Source organism: Tyto alba, unplaced genomic scaffold, assembly GCF_018691265.1.
Source record: "Tyto alba isolate M040663 unplaced genomic scaffold, T.alba_DEE_v4.0 Super-Scaffold_39, whole genome shotgun sequence".
NCBI classification, from domain to species: Eukaryota; Metazoa; Chordata; class Aves; order Strigiformes; family Tytonidae; genus Tyto; species Tyto alba.
The window spans coordinates 163,515-178,153 of NW_024881314.1; the positions used below are offsets into that span (position 1 = coordinate 163,515).

General features: G+C 43.4%; 1 protein-coding gene across 2 annotated transcripts; it reads left to right on the forward strand.

Annotated features, from left to right (window-relative positions):
* Nucleotides 1-850: 850 nt before the first annotated feature.
* On the forward strand, nucleotides 851-14,425 carry DUS1L (dihydrouridine synthase 1 like). Of its 2 annotated transcripts, XM_033001853.2 has the most exons (13): nucleotides 854-1,269; nucleotides 3,563-3,671; nucleotides 4,598-4,648; nucleotides 6,378-6,490; nucleotides 7,254-7,336; nucleotides 7,504-7,607; nucleotides 8,554-8,698; nucleotides 9,329-9,425; nucleotides 9,779-9,867; nucleotides 10,629-10,795; nucleotides 11,392-11,429; nucleotides 13,691-13,766; nucleotides 14,074-14,425. In XM_033001853.2, exons 1-13 carry the CDS (start codon nucleotides 1,033-1,035, stop codon nucleotides 14,223-14,225), a joined length of 1,461 nt encoding a protein of 486 aa, XP_032857744.2. In that variant the 5' UTR covers nucleotides 854-1,032; the 3' UTR covers nucleotides 14,226-14,425. The 2 variants fall into 2 exon arrangements, with proteins under 2 accessions (XP_042658618.1, XP_032857744.2); XM_042802684.1 differs by lacking the exons at nucleotides 11,392-11,429; nucleotides 14,074-14,425 and having other exon boundaries at nucleotides 851-1,269.
* The last annotated feature ends 214 nt before the right edge of the window (nucleotides 14,426-14,639 follow it).

The following is a 14,639-nucleotide window of genomic DNA, read 5'->3' on the forward strand; positions in this document are numbered from 1 at the left end:
TCATGGCAGCTGCCACTCGGGCAGGGGCATGGCATGGGACTAGGGTTCGCAGCTGGTGCAGGAGGTGCAAGTGTAGACAGAGTAAAACCGTATGTTTGGGTTAGTGCCTGAACTATACTGACACGATTCAAGTTAGAATTAGATACATGACATTTAAATCTTCTAAGGAGGACCACTAAACATTGGCTCTAGTGTGTAAGCTTGATACTTCATATAAACAATGCAGACTTTGCTAAGGGCTATGCCCTTGAAGAGAAGCTAAGAGACTGGTAAGAGGGGAACATCTGGACCAGAGGCTGGATGATTGCCCAAGAAGCAAAAACTAGGGGAAAGGCAAAAACGGCAGGGAGACATTGCGACCACCGACTCAATTCAAGACCAAAAAGCCTTGCCCCCCCACGCCTGTAAGGAGCATGTATGCTAATTTGCATTGCAAGCAAGGCTCATTTAATCAATATCTGATAGAATGGTAATTACGGCCCCATGAGTGTAAATTTAGATAAGTTTTTACTAATCATGTAATAAGATAAAGAGGCAACAGTTCCTTTGTGTGGTGTGCTAGCTTTGTGGAATCACCATCTAGCACCCATCTCTGCATAGACAGGAAATAAATACCTCGGCGCTGTGTGTATTGGCTTGCACACCGGGTGAAAGAACCCTTCTGTCTGGGTAGCACGAGCACTGGCAGGCGCCGCGGAGGGGTCAGCAGAGGCCCAGCCGGTGCCCGCCACCGCGACGGGAAACCGCCGGAGCGCGGCCCCCTCGCCTCGCAGGCCGGCCCCGCCGCGGTCCGGACTCTTCCGCGCGCGGCCCCTGCCGGCAGCGCCGCGGTTTCCGGAGGGGACGCCGCGCAGCTGCACCAATGAGCCGGCCGGAGCGGGATGGCGGTGGCACCGTCCGGCCGCCTCGGTGCCCTGCCAGGGCCCAGCGATCGCGCCCGCCGTTGGGCCTCTGGCGGCGGCTGCTGCGAGCCCCGGTACGGCGGCGTGGGGCGGCAGCTGCCGCGGCGCTGCACGGGCGGGCAGGCGGGAGATGCCGAAGCTGCGCGGGGAGGCCTTCTGGAGGGAGACGCTACGGAGCGCACACTACGTGGTGGCGCCGATGGTGGACCAGAGCGAGCTGGCCTGGAGGCTGCTGAGCCGCCGCCACGGCGCCCAGCTCTGCTACACGCCGATGCTGCACGCCCAGGTCTTCCTCAGGGATGCCAACTACCGCCGCGAGAACCTCTACGGCGAGGCCTGTCCCGAGGACCGCCCGCTCATCGTGCAGGTGAGCGCCGTTCCCGGCCCGGCCCGGCCAGCCCTGGCACCCGGAGCGGCGGCGCGGGCTGCTGGGAAGAGCTTCCCCGGTGCGCTCTTGGTAACGCTGCAAGAGCAGGTCAGCATTGCCAGATGCACCCTCGCCCGCGTCATCCACTCCGGTTTTGTTAACAAATCCAGACGTCCAGCTGCTCACGAGTCAGTCATCTCACCTGTGTTTTAACGTGGTTATATAGGATGGCAGAAATCTCATTTTCTTCACCTAAATAGCACTAACAGTACTTAGATTGTGAAGATATGTGTGGTTTTATGTTTATCCCTTGGCTATCAAAGGGGATTTGGTGTCTTAACCACAGGGGCCTGGAGCACTAGGCTTTTCACAGGGTTTCAGTCCTCCACACCTCATCTTTAGAGATAGATTGCAGCTGGTCTTCTAGAATCAAGGGTTGCTCCACTGGAGGAGGATCACGTTTTTTGAGTAGTTCTCTGAAACCATTAGGTCAATGCTTAGCTATAGAAAAAGGATGCAAGGAAGATCAGATACACTTTTAAGCATGTGTTGCTTCTCCTTCTTGAGTACTGTGTGAGGTTCTGGTACTTTCCTGCGCTCCATCCCAAAGAGGGAGAGGTGCCTGCGGAGCTGGAGAATAATGGAGGGAAAGACAGTTGGTATGAGCAGAGGAACGGCGTAATTTCCATATGTGGAGCAGTTAAATGGATGAGGACTCATGACCCTGGAAGAGAAGTGTGTCCCCTGACTGAGGGGACAGATGAGAGAAGTCTGTGAAAGTATGAATGGCTTGAAGGTGGTGAATGGGAAATGAGTGTTAAGTAAGGGTAATGATAGTTATCAACTTCAAAATTCATTACCGTGGGATGTACTAGATGCTGAAAGATTTACATGAGTTCAGAAAGCAAATGAAGGAAAACTACTGAGGGTCATTAGGTAGAGGAAAACACGACTTCCGCTTCCAAAGTCCTTGAAAATGCTTTCCATATTCTGCTGTTCTCTAGACATCTGTTGTTGACCATTATCAGAGCAGGATGAGGTGGACCTTTGGTCTGTCTCTCTACAGCTTTGTATATTCTTCTTTTTCTGTGAGAGGTAGTTTCTTTTGCCACAGAAAAATATAAGTGTCTGAAACTTAAATAGTCTGAGAAAGCTATAGGTCTTTTGAACACAGGTCTTCAGTTCAGTAAGCTGCGTGTTGTGAGCAAGCCTACCTGAGGAGTGTTAGTTACTGTGAGCTTGCTGTATTGTCCTTCTCACTGGCCACTGTGGGACAGAGGGCACAGAACTAACTAGATTAATTTTTGGATTGACCCAGTATAGCAATCCTTACTGGATTGTGCAATATTTTTGGGCAGGCTTGGGTTTTGGTCACAGACTCTTGGAAATAAATTAGGCAGAGGTACATCTGAGTCCAGCCGGCTCTGTGAGCTTTGTTTACTGTGTAAAAATCCTCACTGATGTGGCTTGGTTGGAGGCTTTCCGTTGTTTCAGTCATGTCAGAGAAAGCAAACGCCTTTTCTGGTTTTAGCTGGTGTCAGCCATAATTTTTGTAGCGCTGTAGAGTTTAAGTAACACCTTCTGCTTACATGTGTTTGCGTTTAAATCCATATTATTTAAAGATGCAGTGGCACTGGCTTTGGTTAATACTGAATTTCAGAAAATCTGTTTAAAAGCATAATGAAAAGAATAGTCTGGCTCTTTCTTCTTCAACAAAGCAGCTTCAAATTAACCTAATTTTTCTTAATAAATTGATTTTTGCAGTGTGCTTTACATGTAATATTAATCACATTTAAGACTGAGCATTTGGCCAACAGCCCAGTGTATCTATTTCACATTCCACACTAATGTGAATTAATTTTGGAGGCAGTGGTGCTTATTGGTATTTACAAAATTCGAATTGTCTCAAGATCCAGAGACACCACAGGTAACTCTTCTTCTACACCACATTGATGTATTGAAATGCTACAGCTGTTTATTCTACAGGGAATTTTAAGAGTTGTTCCCTCTTATTCTTGGATACTACATGTAAAATAGTCTACAAATATTTCTTTGCCTCTTGAATACTTATGTTTCTCATTTTGTCATTTGAAGATGGAGGATCTTTACCTGATAAGTGTCACAGTTTTTGTTTGTTTTTTTTTTTTTGAGAAATGTTTTTTTCTGTTATTAACTGTGTATATTATGCTTGTTTTCTGTAGCAGGTAGTTGCTTCATACCTCTGTCATAACATGTTGTCAGTACTTTAAGAAAGCTATTGCCTGATTCTTCCATTTTTCTTTTTCTTTCTCAGTTCTGTGCCAATGACCCTGAAGTGTTTGTCCAAGCAGCACTGTTGGCTCAGGATTATTGCGATGCCATAGACCTAAATTTGGGTTGCCCCCAAATGATTGCAAAGAGAGGTATGTGCAAATCTGAACCCTGGATAAACAGAGAAATGATATGTTTCAAATGTGGACGTTGGCAGTAGAACATCAAGAGGACCAAATTAAGCCTTGGTGTCAGGGGGTGGCTGCAGTACTGCTGAAGTCAGACTTAGTTACACCCACTTTAACAGGTAATGCTTTGTAGTATCTAAAGCAAAAATTAGATATACCAATTATTAATTCCAACTTCTCTTGAATGACAGCTCCTGTGTCTAGAATATCCTTCAGAAAAAAGTATTTTTAGCAATAGCTTGATTTTCCTTTCTGATTTCAATTGCTCAAATATCAAAATTTCGCAAAACTGCATTTAAAATTATATAACACAGGCACTTAGCATCTGCTGTTTCCTTGGTACTTGAACAGTTTATTCGCCTTAGTGTATAAGAGGATAACACCTGCTAAATCCCTTAAAGATATTGCAAAGACAGCTGTGTTTGAAAATGAGAACCAGTGTGTGAAAATTTTGAATCAGTGAAGAAGGATTTGTTCAGTAACTGTCCGTTCCTCTTCTAAAATGTCTTTCAAAGACTAATAGGAAAGTGATCAGTGGTGTACAGGGCAAATAGATCTTTCAATCTGATCAGGTTTTATCCTGAAGGGAATCTTTAAACATCTGGTATAAAACCCTGGAAGTTGAAATTTGAGCTGCCAGTGTCAACACACCAGCCTTTGGGAGCAGCAGTGAAAGTAGGGTGTGGGGATTCCTTGTTTATCCTCTGAACCTAGGGTGGGATGGCGAACAGAATGATCCAACTCCTCCAGTTTGGGCAGGACAGAGCAACGCGGTTTCTGCCAGTGAGGCATATGTGTCCCTGGATCTTTGCATGTGAACGTTTATGAAAGCTGTATACCTCAGAATCTTACTCATCTGTACAAGTCTGTCATATGCTATTTTATTATAGGTCACTATGGAGCATTTCTGCAAGAGGAGTGGGATCTTCTTCAGAGAATGAGTAAGTCTTTAGTGAGGCTTCACTTTGAGGGGGAATGGGATGAACTCATCATTGAGAGAAGGTTTAGGGATTTTGGGGTCAAGGAAGTGCAGCATGTTTCTTTGGGGAGGGTTGTGTTTGGGTTTGTTTTTTTCTTTCTTACTGTATTCCAGTGGCACTCTCAAGATATTTGATGGTATCCCACTACCAACTCATGCTAGATCTGCTAAAAGACTTCAGTGCCTGAAACAGACTTTATGTGAAAGTGAGTTGATTAAATCCCAATCTAATGATGGCATAATGGCTCTGCAACTCTAGAAAGAACAGAACTCCCGGTGCCTTACTTTTTCACTTTGAAGTTCTTGGGTGCCAGGAGTTGTGTTTCTGCCTGAAGTCACAGTTGGCCTTTTCTGATCAGCTCAATGTGCTCTTTCTGTGCACACCATAGCAAGTTATGCCTCTCTTCTAATTTGTATAGGATGTTTTCAGACTGTCGCTAGCAATTGTGAACAGTATCATATTTTTTTAAGAAATACATTCGGAACTGATTTAAAAAAACAGGTTTTGATCGTTTTGTAGAGCTGAGAATGTGCCTTCACTCCACTTCAAAGCAAGTGTCTGAACTGTGAAGTTAAAGAGTCTTACTTCTGTTTGTGTTCCCTGTGGACCAGGGAATCTTGAACGACGTTTGGTAGAAAGACACTGCTGAGAACCTGGAAAAGTAGACAGTGCTTCCCTGCCCAGCATGTAATGTGGTTGTCAGGGCACTTTTCTTAGGAGTGAAAGATGCAAATCAGAACAGCCTCAAGGTAACAAGAGAACCCAGGTCCTCTAGTTGGGTGAGAATCCAGGCTGTTCAGTAAGAGAGTTGTCCTGTTAGGCTACTGTATAGAAGGTGGGCAAAGCTTCCTCTTCCTCCTTCTTCCCTAGCTTTCTTTAAAATGATGGAGTACTGTTCTCTGCTTGCACCTGCGTACACCTTGCTTGCCCCTTTGAAAGGGAAGTACCTATTGTTATCGCTCCTAGGATTTGGATTAGAAGACAGCAGGTGACTTCCTACATTATACATCCAAACTGTGGAAGAGAAGAGAATTTCAGGCATGCTGTTGCTCAGTGTCCTCCTGTTGGGTGTCTTCATTAGCTCTTTTTAGTAGTTTTCCAATTCTGAGCACCGTGTAAAGACAATGGGAGTTTAACATGTTGGTCTAGATTTCACCCAGACTCTGCAACCTACGTTTACTACTTAACGGGGTCCGCAGTCTACCTCGGTTGGTAAGCCTCTGCTTACCGTGGACAAGGCTCTACTTGTCATGATTATTTGGGTGGTAATTTGGAAAGAAGCAAAGCATGTCTTGTAGGAAAGGTGGACAAGCGAGTGTTTATGTTGTTGGCAGAGTAGGAGTACAATAGCCTGTGATGATAGTAAACCTCTATTGATGATTTAGATTTGAGGGGGGTGGTCCTTGAAAGTGAAGGTTTGATGCAGTGGAAATGTTAGGGCTATTAAATGCTGACTATTTTATACCTTCTTGTTAGGATGCAGATTTTGAGCTTCATGTTTTACTATCACTTGATCAACCTATGCAATAAGGATTGCAGAGGACATTGTCGATTGTTTAAGCTGTGAGAACTGCATAGCATTAACTTTTCAGGCTTCTTCCGTACCAAACCCAGTATCCGATCTTGAGGAGAGCAGACACTTTTCATAGCATTGTGCAGCCCACTTACCTGTCTTTTCAATCTTTCCCAGTTTTACTGGCTAACGAGAAGCTCTCTGTTCCCATCACATGCAAAATCCGCGTTTTCCCAGAAATTGACAAGACAGTGAAGTATGCACAGATGCTGGAGAAAGCTGGCTGCCAGGTAAGGAGGCAGCTGCTCCCGGTACTGTTGCATTGGACACGTGTCTCTATGTAAAGCATCTGATGACCAGATCTTGGTGTACTGTGGAGATGAATAGGCTACATTGTCTTACAGACAGAGAAATTGGGATGCAGAGAGATTGTATGTACTTGTAGTCATAGGCGGCAGGTCAATAGTATGATATGGAAGACATCATGATTTCAGAGTCTCTCTTGTAATCGCTGCACAGTGCAGCATCCTTCACTATGGTTGAGCATATCAGTCTAACGTAGTGCTGCAGGAGGCAGTGTGAATGCATGAAATCCACAGGACTATAGAATAAAACAGTATCAAAGATGACCACCACTAGTGAAGAAATAGGCAGCCTTCTAGGATTTAATTCCAGTTAAATTGGAAGAGACGATCTGTAGTTAGAGCCAGTACTGAGAGTATTCAGGCCTTCTGCTGAGGAGCAAGCCATGTCAATACTTCACAAATTCCAGAGTGAGTCACAAATGGGAGCCAGTACAATAGGAAATCTGTAGGTTCTCCCAAGATATGATCTTGTCAGGCCGTGGAATAGCTGGCTGAAAGAAGCCCAAGACCATGACATGGTAGGTGAGCTGCTGATGTTTTTCTGTGATACCAAAGTCCCTGCACTATTGAAATAGCAGTGGGAATTCAGTGGCATCCATGAAGTGTGTGGGGTGAAAGGAAATTTTTGTCGGTGGATTTGTTCCAGTGGTTCATACACATGAAAAGTAAATGTAACTGTGTGTTCTAGCTGCTGACTGTGCACGGCCGTACTAAAGAACAGAAAGGACCACTTGCTGGCGTGGCATCTTGGGAGCACATTCAAGCTGTCAGGTTAGTGAGCGGTACCAATCTTAGTGGATTTCTGCTAATACGCTATGAAGGTAGATTTTAAGCAGAATGTGCAGTGGCGTTGAAGAACAAATTTGTGCGACAGGAGTAGAATTTCTGGGTTGACTCTAATTCTCAATTTTATGCATCTGTTTTATTCACTGGTATAGAAAAGCTGTAAGCATTCCTGTATTTGCAAATGGAAACATCCAGTGTCTCAGTGATGTGGAAGAATGTATCCGTAAGACAGGAGTGCATGGTGTCATGAGTGCAGGTAAAGAAAACGAACTTTTACTCGTAGTAGACAAGAATGTGAACTGTTTCTTACTCTTTTAGCAGTCTCATATACGTTCACTAAAAGTGTACGTCAGACTGACTTGGTGAACAGCTTTGATTGAAAGCTGAGCGGCCATTCTCTCTCCTCTTGCACTGGCCATCTCTTACCAGGACCAGGAATCACTTAGGATTTGTAAGAGTTGTTATGTAGGACTTGTATTACCTTTGAGTGGACAGCTCAAATCTAATTACTCAACAAAGGCATATGGGAATGGTGTTGTATTTTCATGATTTTCATTAGTCAATTGAATGATTTTTGAATGGATCTTGATGCAGTAAGTGTGTCTGCTGATTAATATTCCTGCAGATGGTTCTTGCTGGGCTGAGACATGAAAGAATTTGCAAGAGCTAGAATAGACATCAGAAAGAACTTCCCATCACTTGCACAGTTAAAGCCATCAACCATATTTGGGGGAGGGTTGTAGAATCTTATTTTTAGAAAATAACAGTTAACAAAAGTCTTGTGAAACTAATAGAGAAAAGCATAGTGAGGAGCAGTATCTGTAAACTTAGGCCAGACAAATGTGAACACAGACGTAAGGTAAGACACCTGTTGTCCAAGTATTTAACCACTGGGCAACAAAAGCAGTGATTTCTCCATTAATTTTTGTACTGTCTTTGTGTCAAGACTGGATGCATTTCTGGAAAATGTACTTTAATTACATATGAGTTCCTTGGCTTGATTAAGAATTGTGTGGTGAAATAGCATCCTGAGGTCAAGCTAGAGTTTTATGGACCCCGTGTTCCTCTTTGTGAGTACATGGGTGATGTGTCTGTGACTGGCTGGTAGAACCACAACAGGCCTGATCAAGCTCCAGAGCCTAGATTTTGTTTTCTGTTTCAATCCTGAAATGAAAGTTTGAGTATTTCTTTTCATTCCCTAGAAGGTAATCTTCATAACCCAGCTTTGTTTGAGGGCCGAAACCCATTGGTGTGGGAGATGGCTGAGGAGTATCTGGAGATAGTGCAGAAGTACCCTTGTCCATTGTCTTATGTTAGGGCTCATCTCTTCAAGCTCTGGCATCACACGTGAGTATCTCCAGAGAACTCTTAATGTTTTCAGGGCTCATCCTGCTTAGCAAGTGTCTGGCTTTTCTGGACAAGGATTTGTTTGGCCAGAATTAGTATGCTGCAAGGTTTTGTTTTCAGGACCTTGCTGGAGAGAATGTGGGCTGAGGCCTTCACTCTTCACAGCGTATCTGGGAAACAGGGCATGGGGAATGAACAAGTTACCACAAGATAATCTAGGGCGTGAGCTCACAGCACATCAGCTACCATGTGGTAATTGCCCATATGCACACATGCACTTTATGGCAAACATACGTTAACTAACTCCTTGTTCATTGTGAAGCAAGCTGTCTTGCCTTTATTGTGGAATAGCAGCATGGCCATGGGCAGTTACGGAGGAGCAGCTGATGCACTGTAAGTTCATGTTAGCTTATCTCAGAGTACCTTGGTTGTGTGCCAAGGATTTATTTGGAAAAGAGAAGCAGGTATGTGTGCTTTTCTCTGGACTTAGAAGAAAGAACATAAGCTTCTACCAGAGGGAAGTGCAGCAAGAAAAATCGATTAAAAGCTTTTATAAAGACATTTTTAGTTGATCTCCTCAGTCTAGCAATAATGAATAAATAATGACTTGATGTTTGGGATTTGCCTCAGGCTTCAAGTTTACCAGCAGCTGCGTGAAGAATTAGCAAAAGTGAAGACTCTAGAGGGCATTGTAGATGTCAACAGGGAGCTGAAACTACGATGCCAGGTACCAAGATGGGCTCTTATCTCCCAGAACAACACTGTTGACAGTTGGTGGGAATTTACAATGTATGTCATGCAGTTGATGTCTGTTAGTCACTTTGGGGCTTACCAACCTTGATACTGGTAGTTTACTAAAGTAGCAGTCCCTTAAGCCTGAACAGCTTGACATGGGATGAAGCTGATTTAGAAGTTACAAATCTGCTTCAATTCATCTGTCTTAGTATTGGGATTTTGCCTGTATTTTACTGTCAGTAACTCTTAGTTTAAATTCCAATTTGTGGTTTCCTGGAGTTTGAAGTATCATTTGGAGTATTTCCTGAGAACTCCAGGAAAACTGACTGTAACTCTATGCTGCAGGAAGAAATAGCTAATCAGAAAGAAGGAGAAAAGCCAAAAGAAGGGTTGCCTTTTTTCCACTGGATCTGTCAGCCATACATCAGGCCAGGGTGAGTTATCTATTCTAACATGGACAGGTACCAATAGGCCTTTCCCGCCCATACTGTCAGTACAGAGCCATGTAGTTCTAGTCTAGGAGCTTACATTCATTGGAAAATAAGTGAAGACTTTGCATTATTTTTATTCTGGTTTGTTTTTTTCCTGGATATTGCTCTGTTTGTGGGGATGTTCCTCATTGTATGCATCTTCTCCTCTAGATCTTCCTCAGATTTCTCTCTCTCTCTGAAAAACCAAGAATTCCACTGTAGCTCAGAAAGAGAGCCTCATGTGCAACAAATATGCTACCTGACAGTACCTTATTATTATATATAACATGAATGTTGCTGGTAATTGCCAGCATAGCGAGATAGGAGCTAAATTGTATTTTATAAAGGATGCTTGTGTTGTATGGACAAGCTTTTCAGATAGCTTATTCCCTTTCTGTTGTGAAAATTGGGCTGAAGAAGAGAACGAGCATGTCGAGATTAATACTTAAGTAAAACCTGGGAATAACAGGTACCTAACTAATTTAACTGGCCAACTTTTATTGACTTTCCAGCCAATATATCTGACCGTGTGTCTGTTATTTACAACCAATATTAACAGAAAAGTTAGTTCTTCTGTTCCAATTTTAAGGGCAATAACACTTCTTTGTAATTTAGCCATGACAGAAAGTTTTACAGTATACCCAGATTTCTGTAAATCAGAATAGTAGCCAGGGAACACCTAGTTCTTCCCTTCGGCCAACTTACGACAATATTCACTGTTTCAGGCCAAAGGAGAGGTGCAAGGAGAATGGAGCCAGTGGGACTGAAAAAGGTGTGCGAGGGAAACGTGCTCTGGAAGAGGAGGAAGATGGAAATTCTGAGCTTCTGTCAAAGAACAAGCAAAAAAAGAAGTTAAGAAATCCAAATAAAAGCTTTGATCCATCTTTGAAACGTAAGTTCCATTTATATGATCCATAAATGCATGGAAAGTTGCTGATACTGCATTTGATGTAAATTGCCAGCATTTATTTTCTTTGTTTATGTAGTTGTATAAACTTCTTTAAAAAGAGGACAGGATTATTGGGAAATTTTGGTAGTAGTCAATGTGATTCAAATGATGTTCATTAGTAAAGAAAACAAGGATCAAAGAAGTAGATCACTGGGCCACTAAGCATCCATAAGCACCACTGATCCATAAGCAACTTTTTAAGATCAAAATGCTTTACAGACTAACTTGTAGCTGTCACTAGTATTTGAAATTTGAAATTTTGTATGCGTTTCAAGCAGATGTCCTCTTTTACACTTGAGGATTAAAATTTTCTGTTTGGATTTAGCTTAGAGACTTAAAAAGTCGAAGTATATTCACCTTTGCACTGTTCTTTGAAATACTGTATTTTTATTTCAGAAAGAGTCTCTCACAGGCTAGAAATGCGCCAAGCTTTGTCTGATCCTGATATTTTTAATATACTTCTTCCACATAAAAATACCATTGCTGAAATCAGGTCTCTCTCTCTCTCCCTCTCTCCTCCTCTCCACCCCCCACCCCAGCCAAATATGCAAAATGTGATCAATGTGGAAACCCTAAGGTAAGTCAGTGCCAGTGTCCATTAAAGCATTTCCATTAAGTGGAAATTAAATGACCATGTCATAGTCAATGACTCAGTGTCTGGACGGAGATCAGTGACGAGTGGTGTCCCGCGGGGGTCTGTATCAGGACCAGTACTGTTTCATATCTTCATCAGTGACATAGATAGTGGGATTGCATGCACCCTCAGCAAGTTTGCAGGTGACACCAAGCTGAATGGTGCAGTTGATGCACCTGAGGGACAGGATGCCATTCATGGGGACCTGGACAAGCTCAAGAAGTGGGCGTGTGAACCTCATGAGGTTCAACAAGACCAAGTGCAAGGTCCTGTACTTGGAATGGGGCAACCCCCGGTATCAATATATGCTGGGGCATGGCAGGATTGAGAGCAGCCCTGCAGAGAAGAACGGGGGGGTACTGGTGGATGAAAACCTGGACGTGTGCTGACAGTGCGCTCTCGCAGCCCAGAAAGCCAACTGTACCCTGGTCTGCATGAAGAGAAGTGTGGCCAGCAGGTCGAGGGAGGGGATTCTCCCCCTCTACTCTGCTCTTGTGAGAGCCCCCCTGCAGTGCTGGGGCCAGCTCTTGAGTCCTCAGCATAGGAAAGACATGAGGAAACCACAAAGATGATCAGCGGGATGGAGCACCTATCCTATGAGGAAAGGCTGAGAGAGTTGGGGTTGTGCAGCCTGGAAAAGAGAAAGCTCCCAGGAGACCTTACTGTGGCCTTTCAATAATTAAAGGGGACTTATAAGAAAGGTGGAGACAGGCTATTTAGTAGGGCCTGTTGCAATAGGGCAAGGTGTAATGATTTTAAACTAAAAGAGGGTAGGTTCAGATAAGGAAGACATTTTTTATGACGAGGGTGGTGAAACACTGGAATGGGTTGCCCACAGAGGTGGTAGATGCCCATTCCTGGCAACATTCAAGGTCAGGTTAGATGGAACTCTGAGCAACTTCATCTAGTTGAAGTTTTGTTTGTTTTCCCTTGGGGAAGAACATAGCTGTTTCCTTGATGGGTAGATGTTGCTGAGCTAAGTGAGCAGAGTGTATTCATAGCTGGTAACGTACCTGTCCATGCAGACATACAAGCAGAGTGCAAGATGCAAGGAATAATTTTGTGTACTAGCTGAAAAAGTAGCAATATACAGTTGGGGGGGGGGGGGGGGGCGGAGATGGAGGGAGGGGGTGAGAGAGTGCAGCAGACAGGGACACACACACCTGTGATGTTGCTCTCTTTTGTAACATAGCACCTTAGAAATAGCAGCCACCTGGGACTCAATTTGGAGATGCAACTACAGAAGCAAATGTTTTTCTTGCTGTGTTCATTATTGGGAAAACATCGAGCAGTCATCTGGCGTGCTTTCAAAGCTATCCTGTTTCACAGCTAATCTAGGTGACACAGCTAGGTGCGTCAACCATGCTTGTCTGAAGCTGGGCTTAGTCTCATTTTTTGTTTGCTGTTACATCAGTGTAATGCTGCTGGCAGCCTTTGAACTCTTGTGATGAGGCCTGTATTATTTTTTTCCCAGCACATTTCTAAGCTATGTCATGGAATGGGGGGGGAAGAACAAAAAAAAATTCAACCAAGGGCTGCCTAACTGAAGGAATTTTTAATTGGGGTGGAGAGAGACACACCAAACAACAAAGTCCCGCTTTCCTAAACAACCACTAAGCATGTGTGAGGCAAAGCGCCACAGACACCCAGTCTTATAAGCAAGTTGTCAGTTAACCAAGACTCAACTGCTGCTGTCCCTTAAGGGTCATACATTATATTTTACTATATGCTCAGATATATTGTAAGCTGCAGGTAGGAAAGTAATTGATGTGGTAACATATATTTAAGGCATAGCTACAGATGGTAGCAAGCATGTCAAGCACTGTGTTTCACATACTACTTTTGCAGAGAACTACAGCAAGCTTATCCGTAACAATGCCATAATGCTTATTCCAAAGTGCTTATGGCACTTGTCTGCTTGTGTGGTGTAACTCAGGCTTCCCAACAGATTACTGAAGTTGCAGAAGTTGAATGTGGAATTTTTTTAATTTGTTTTTTGTTCTCTCTGTACGGTTGATTGTTGGGGCTTCCCGCCCCATGACATCAACTCTGTCATCTTCATTAGACTGAGGTGTAGACTCTTAATATATGAGTTAATGTTTTTTCCCAAAGGTCTGAATGTGCAGAGCTGTAATGTTGTTATTACAGTAAACAGTTTTATTTTTCACTGATACAAGCTTCTTTACACCCCCATCCCAACCCAGGGCAATAAATGTGTGTTTAACATGTGCCGAGGATGCTGTAAGAAAAGAGCGTTCAAAGAGACAGCAGACTGTCCAGGTACGTAAGTGCAGCTGTCCTTACAAGTCATTGAGCAAATGTCTCATCTCCCATGTATATTCATTACTTTAATCTTCAGTTTATGGGGTGTGGGTGTTAAAATCTACATATATAGCCATTAAAATTTCACAGTAGGATTTTTAAAAGCCTGCTCCTCCTTCGTATGTATGGTATTTCTTCTACCATTGGGATGCATAGTTTCCAGACTATGAGGACCCATTCTTCTGAAGGGATGAGCTGTTCTGTTTACCAGTGCAGTCATCTCATTTCAATTTTTTTGTTTTGTTTCCCATGCTTGCTTCTTCAGGTCATGGATTACTTTTTAAGACCAAATACGAAAAATCCCTTTCATGGCAGAGTAGTCAAAGAGTAATTCAAAACCCAGCGATCAGTCGGAGAGGAGATGCAGATGTGGGGGAAACCGCTGCACTGAAGGAGGCTGGTGACAGTGCAGTGTGAAGCTTTGGAAATGAATAGTTAAAGAGCTCCTGCCAGGCCTCTGCTTCCCTGGGCCAAAGAACATGACGTCTCCAGCTCACCGTCAGCTGTGTGAACTTGTTCCACAGGTTTATTTTAAGTTCTGGAAAAGTTTTATTTAAGTAAAAAGCTGCTTACTCAGGGAATTAGCCTGCATTTGAAATAAAAAGGATGCAATTAAATTTCTCATGCTGTGTTTTAAAGACTGAAAATGCTGCATTTTTGAGTGGGGACAACCTATGTAAGGGGCCATCACACTCTGCCTCGTTTATGTTCATTAACCCTCCAGGTCTTGTTTTTAATATTGGGGAATAAATGTCTTGTAGTAGAACAGCCTTCTGGCACACTAAAAAGCTCAGTGTCAATGACTTCTGCACTATTAGAAAAATGTATCAC

What these genes read in the sequence shown, in the direction of transcription:
- DUS1L (XM_033001853.2), top strand. Translation starts at nt 1,033, where the DNA reads ATGCCGAAGCTGCGCGGGGAGGCCTTCTGGAGGGAGACGCTACGGAGC. An exon ending in GAGCACATTCAAGCTGTCAG is followed by an intron (nt 7,337 to 7,503) that starts GTTAGTGAGCGG and finishes TCACTGGTATAG; the next exon opens with AAAAGCTGTAAGCATTCCTG. An exon ending in ATCAATGTGGAAACCCTAAG is followed by an intron (nt 11,430 to 13,690) that starts GTAAGTCAGTGC and finishes ATCCCAACCCAG; the next exon opens with GGCAATAAATGTGTGTTTAA.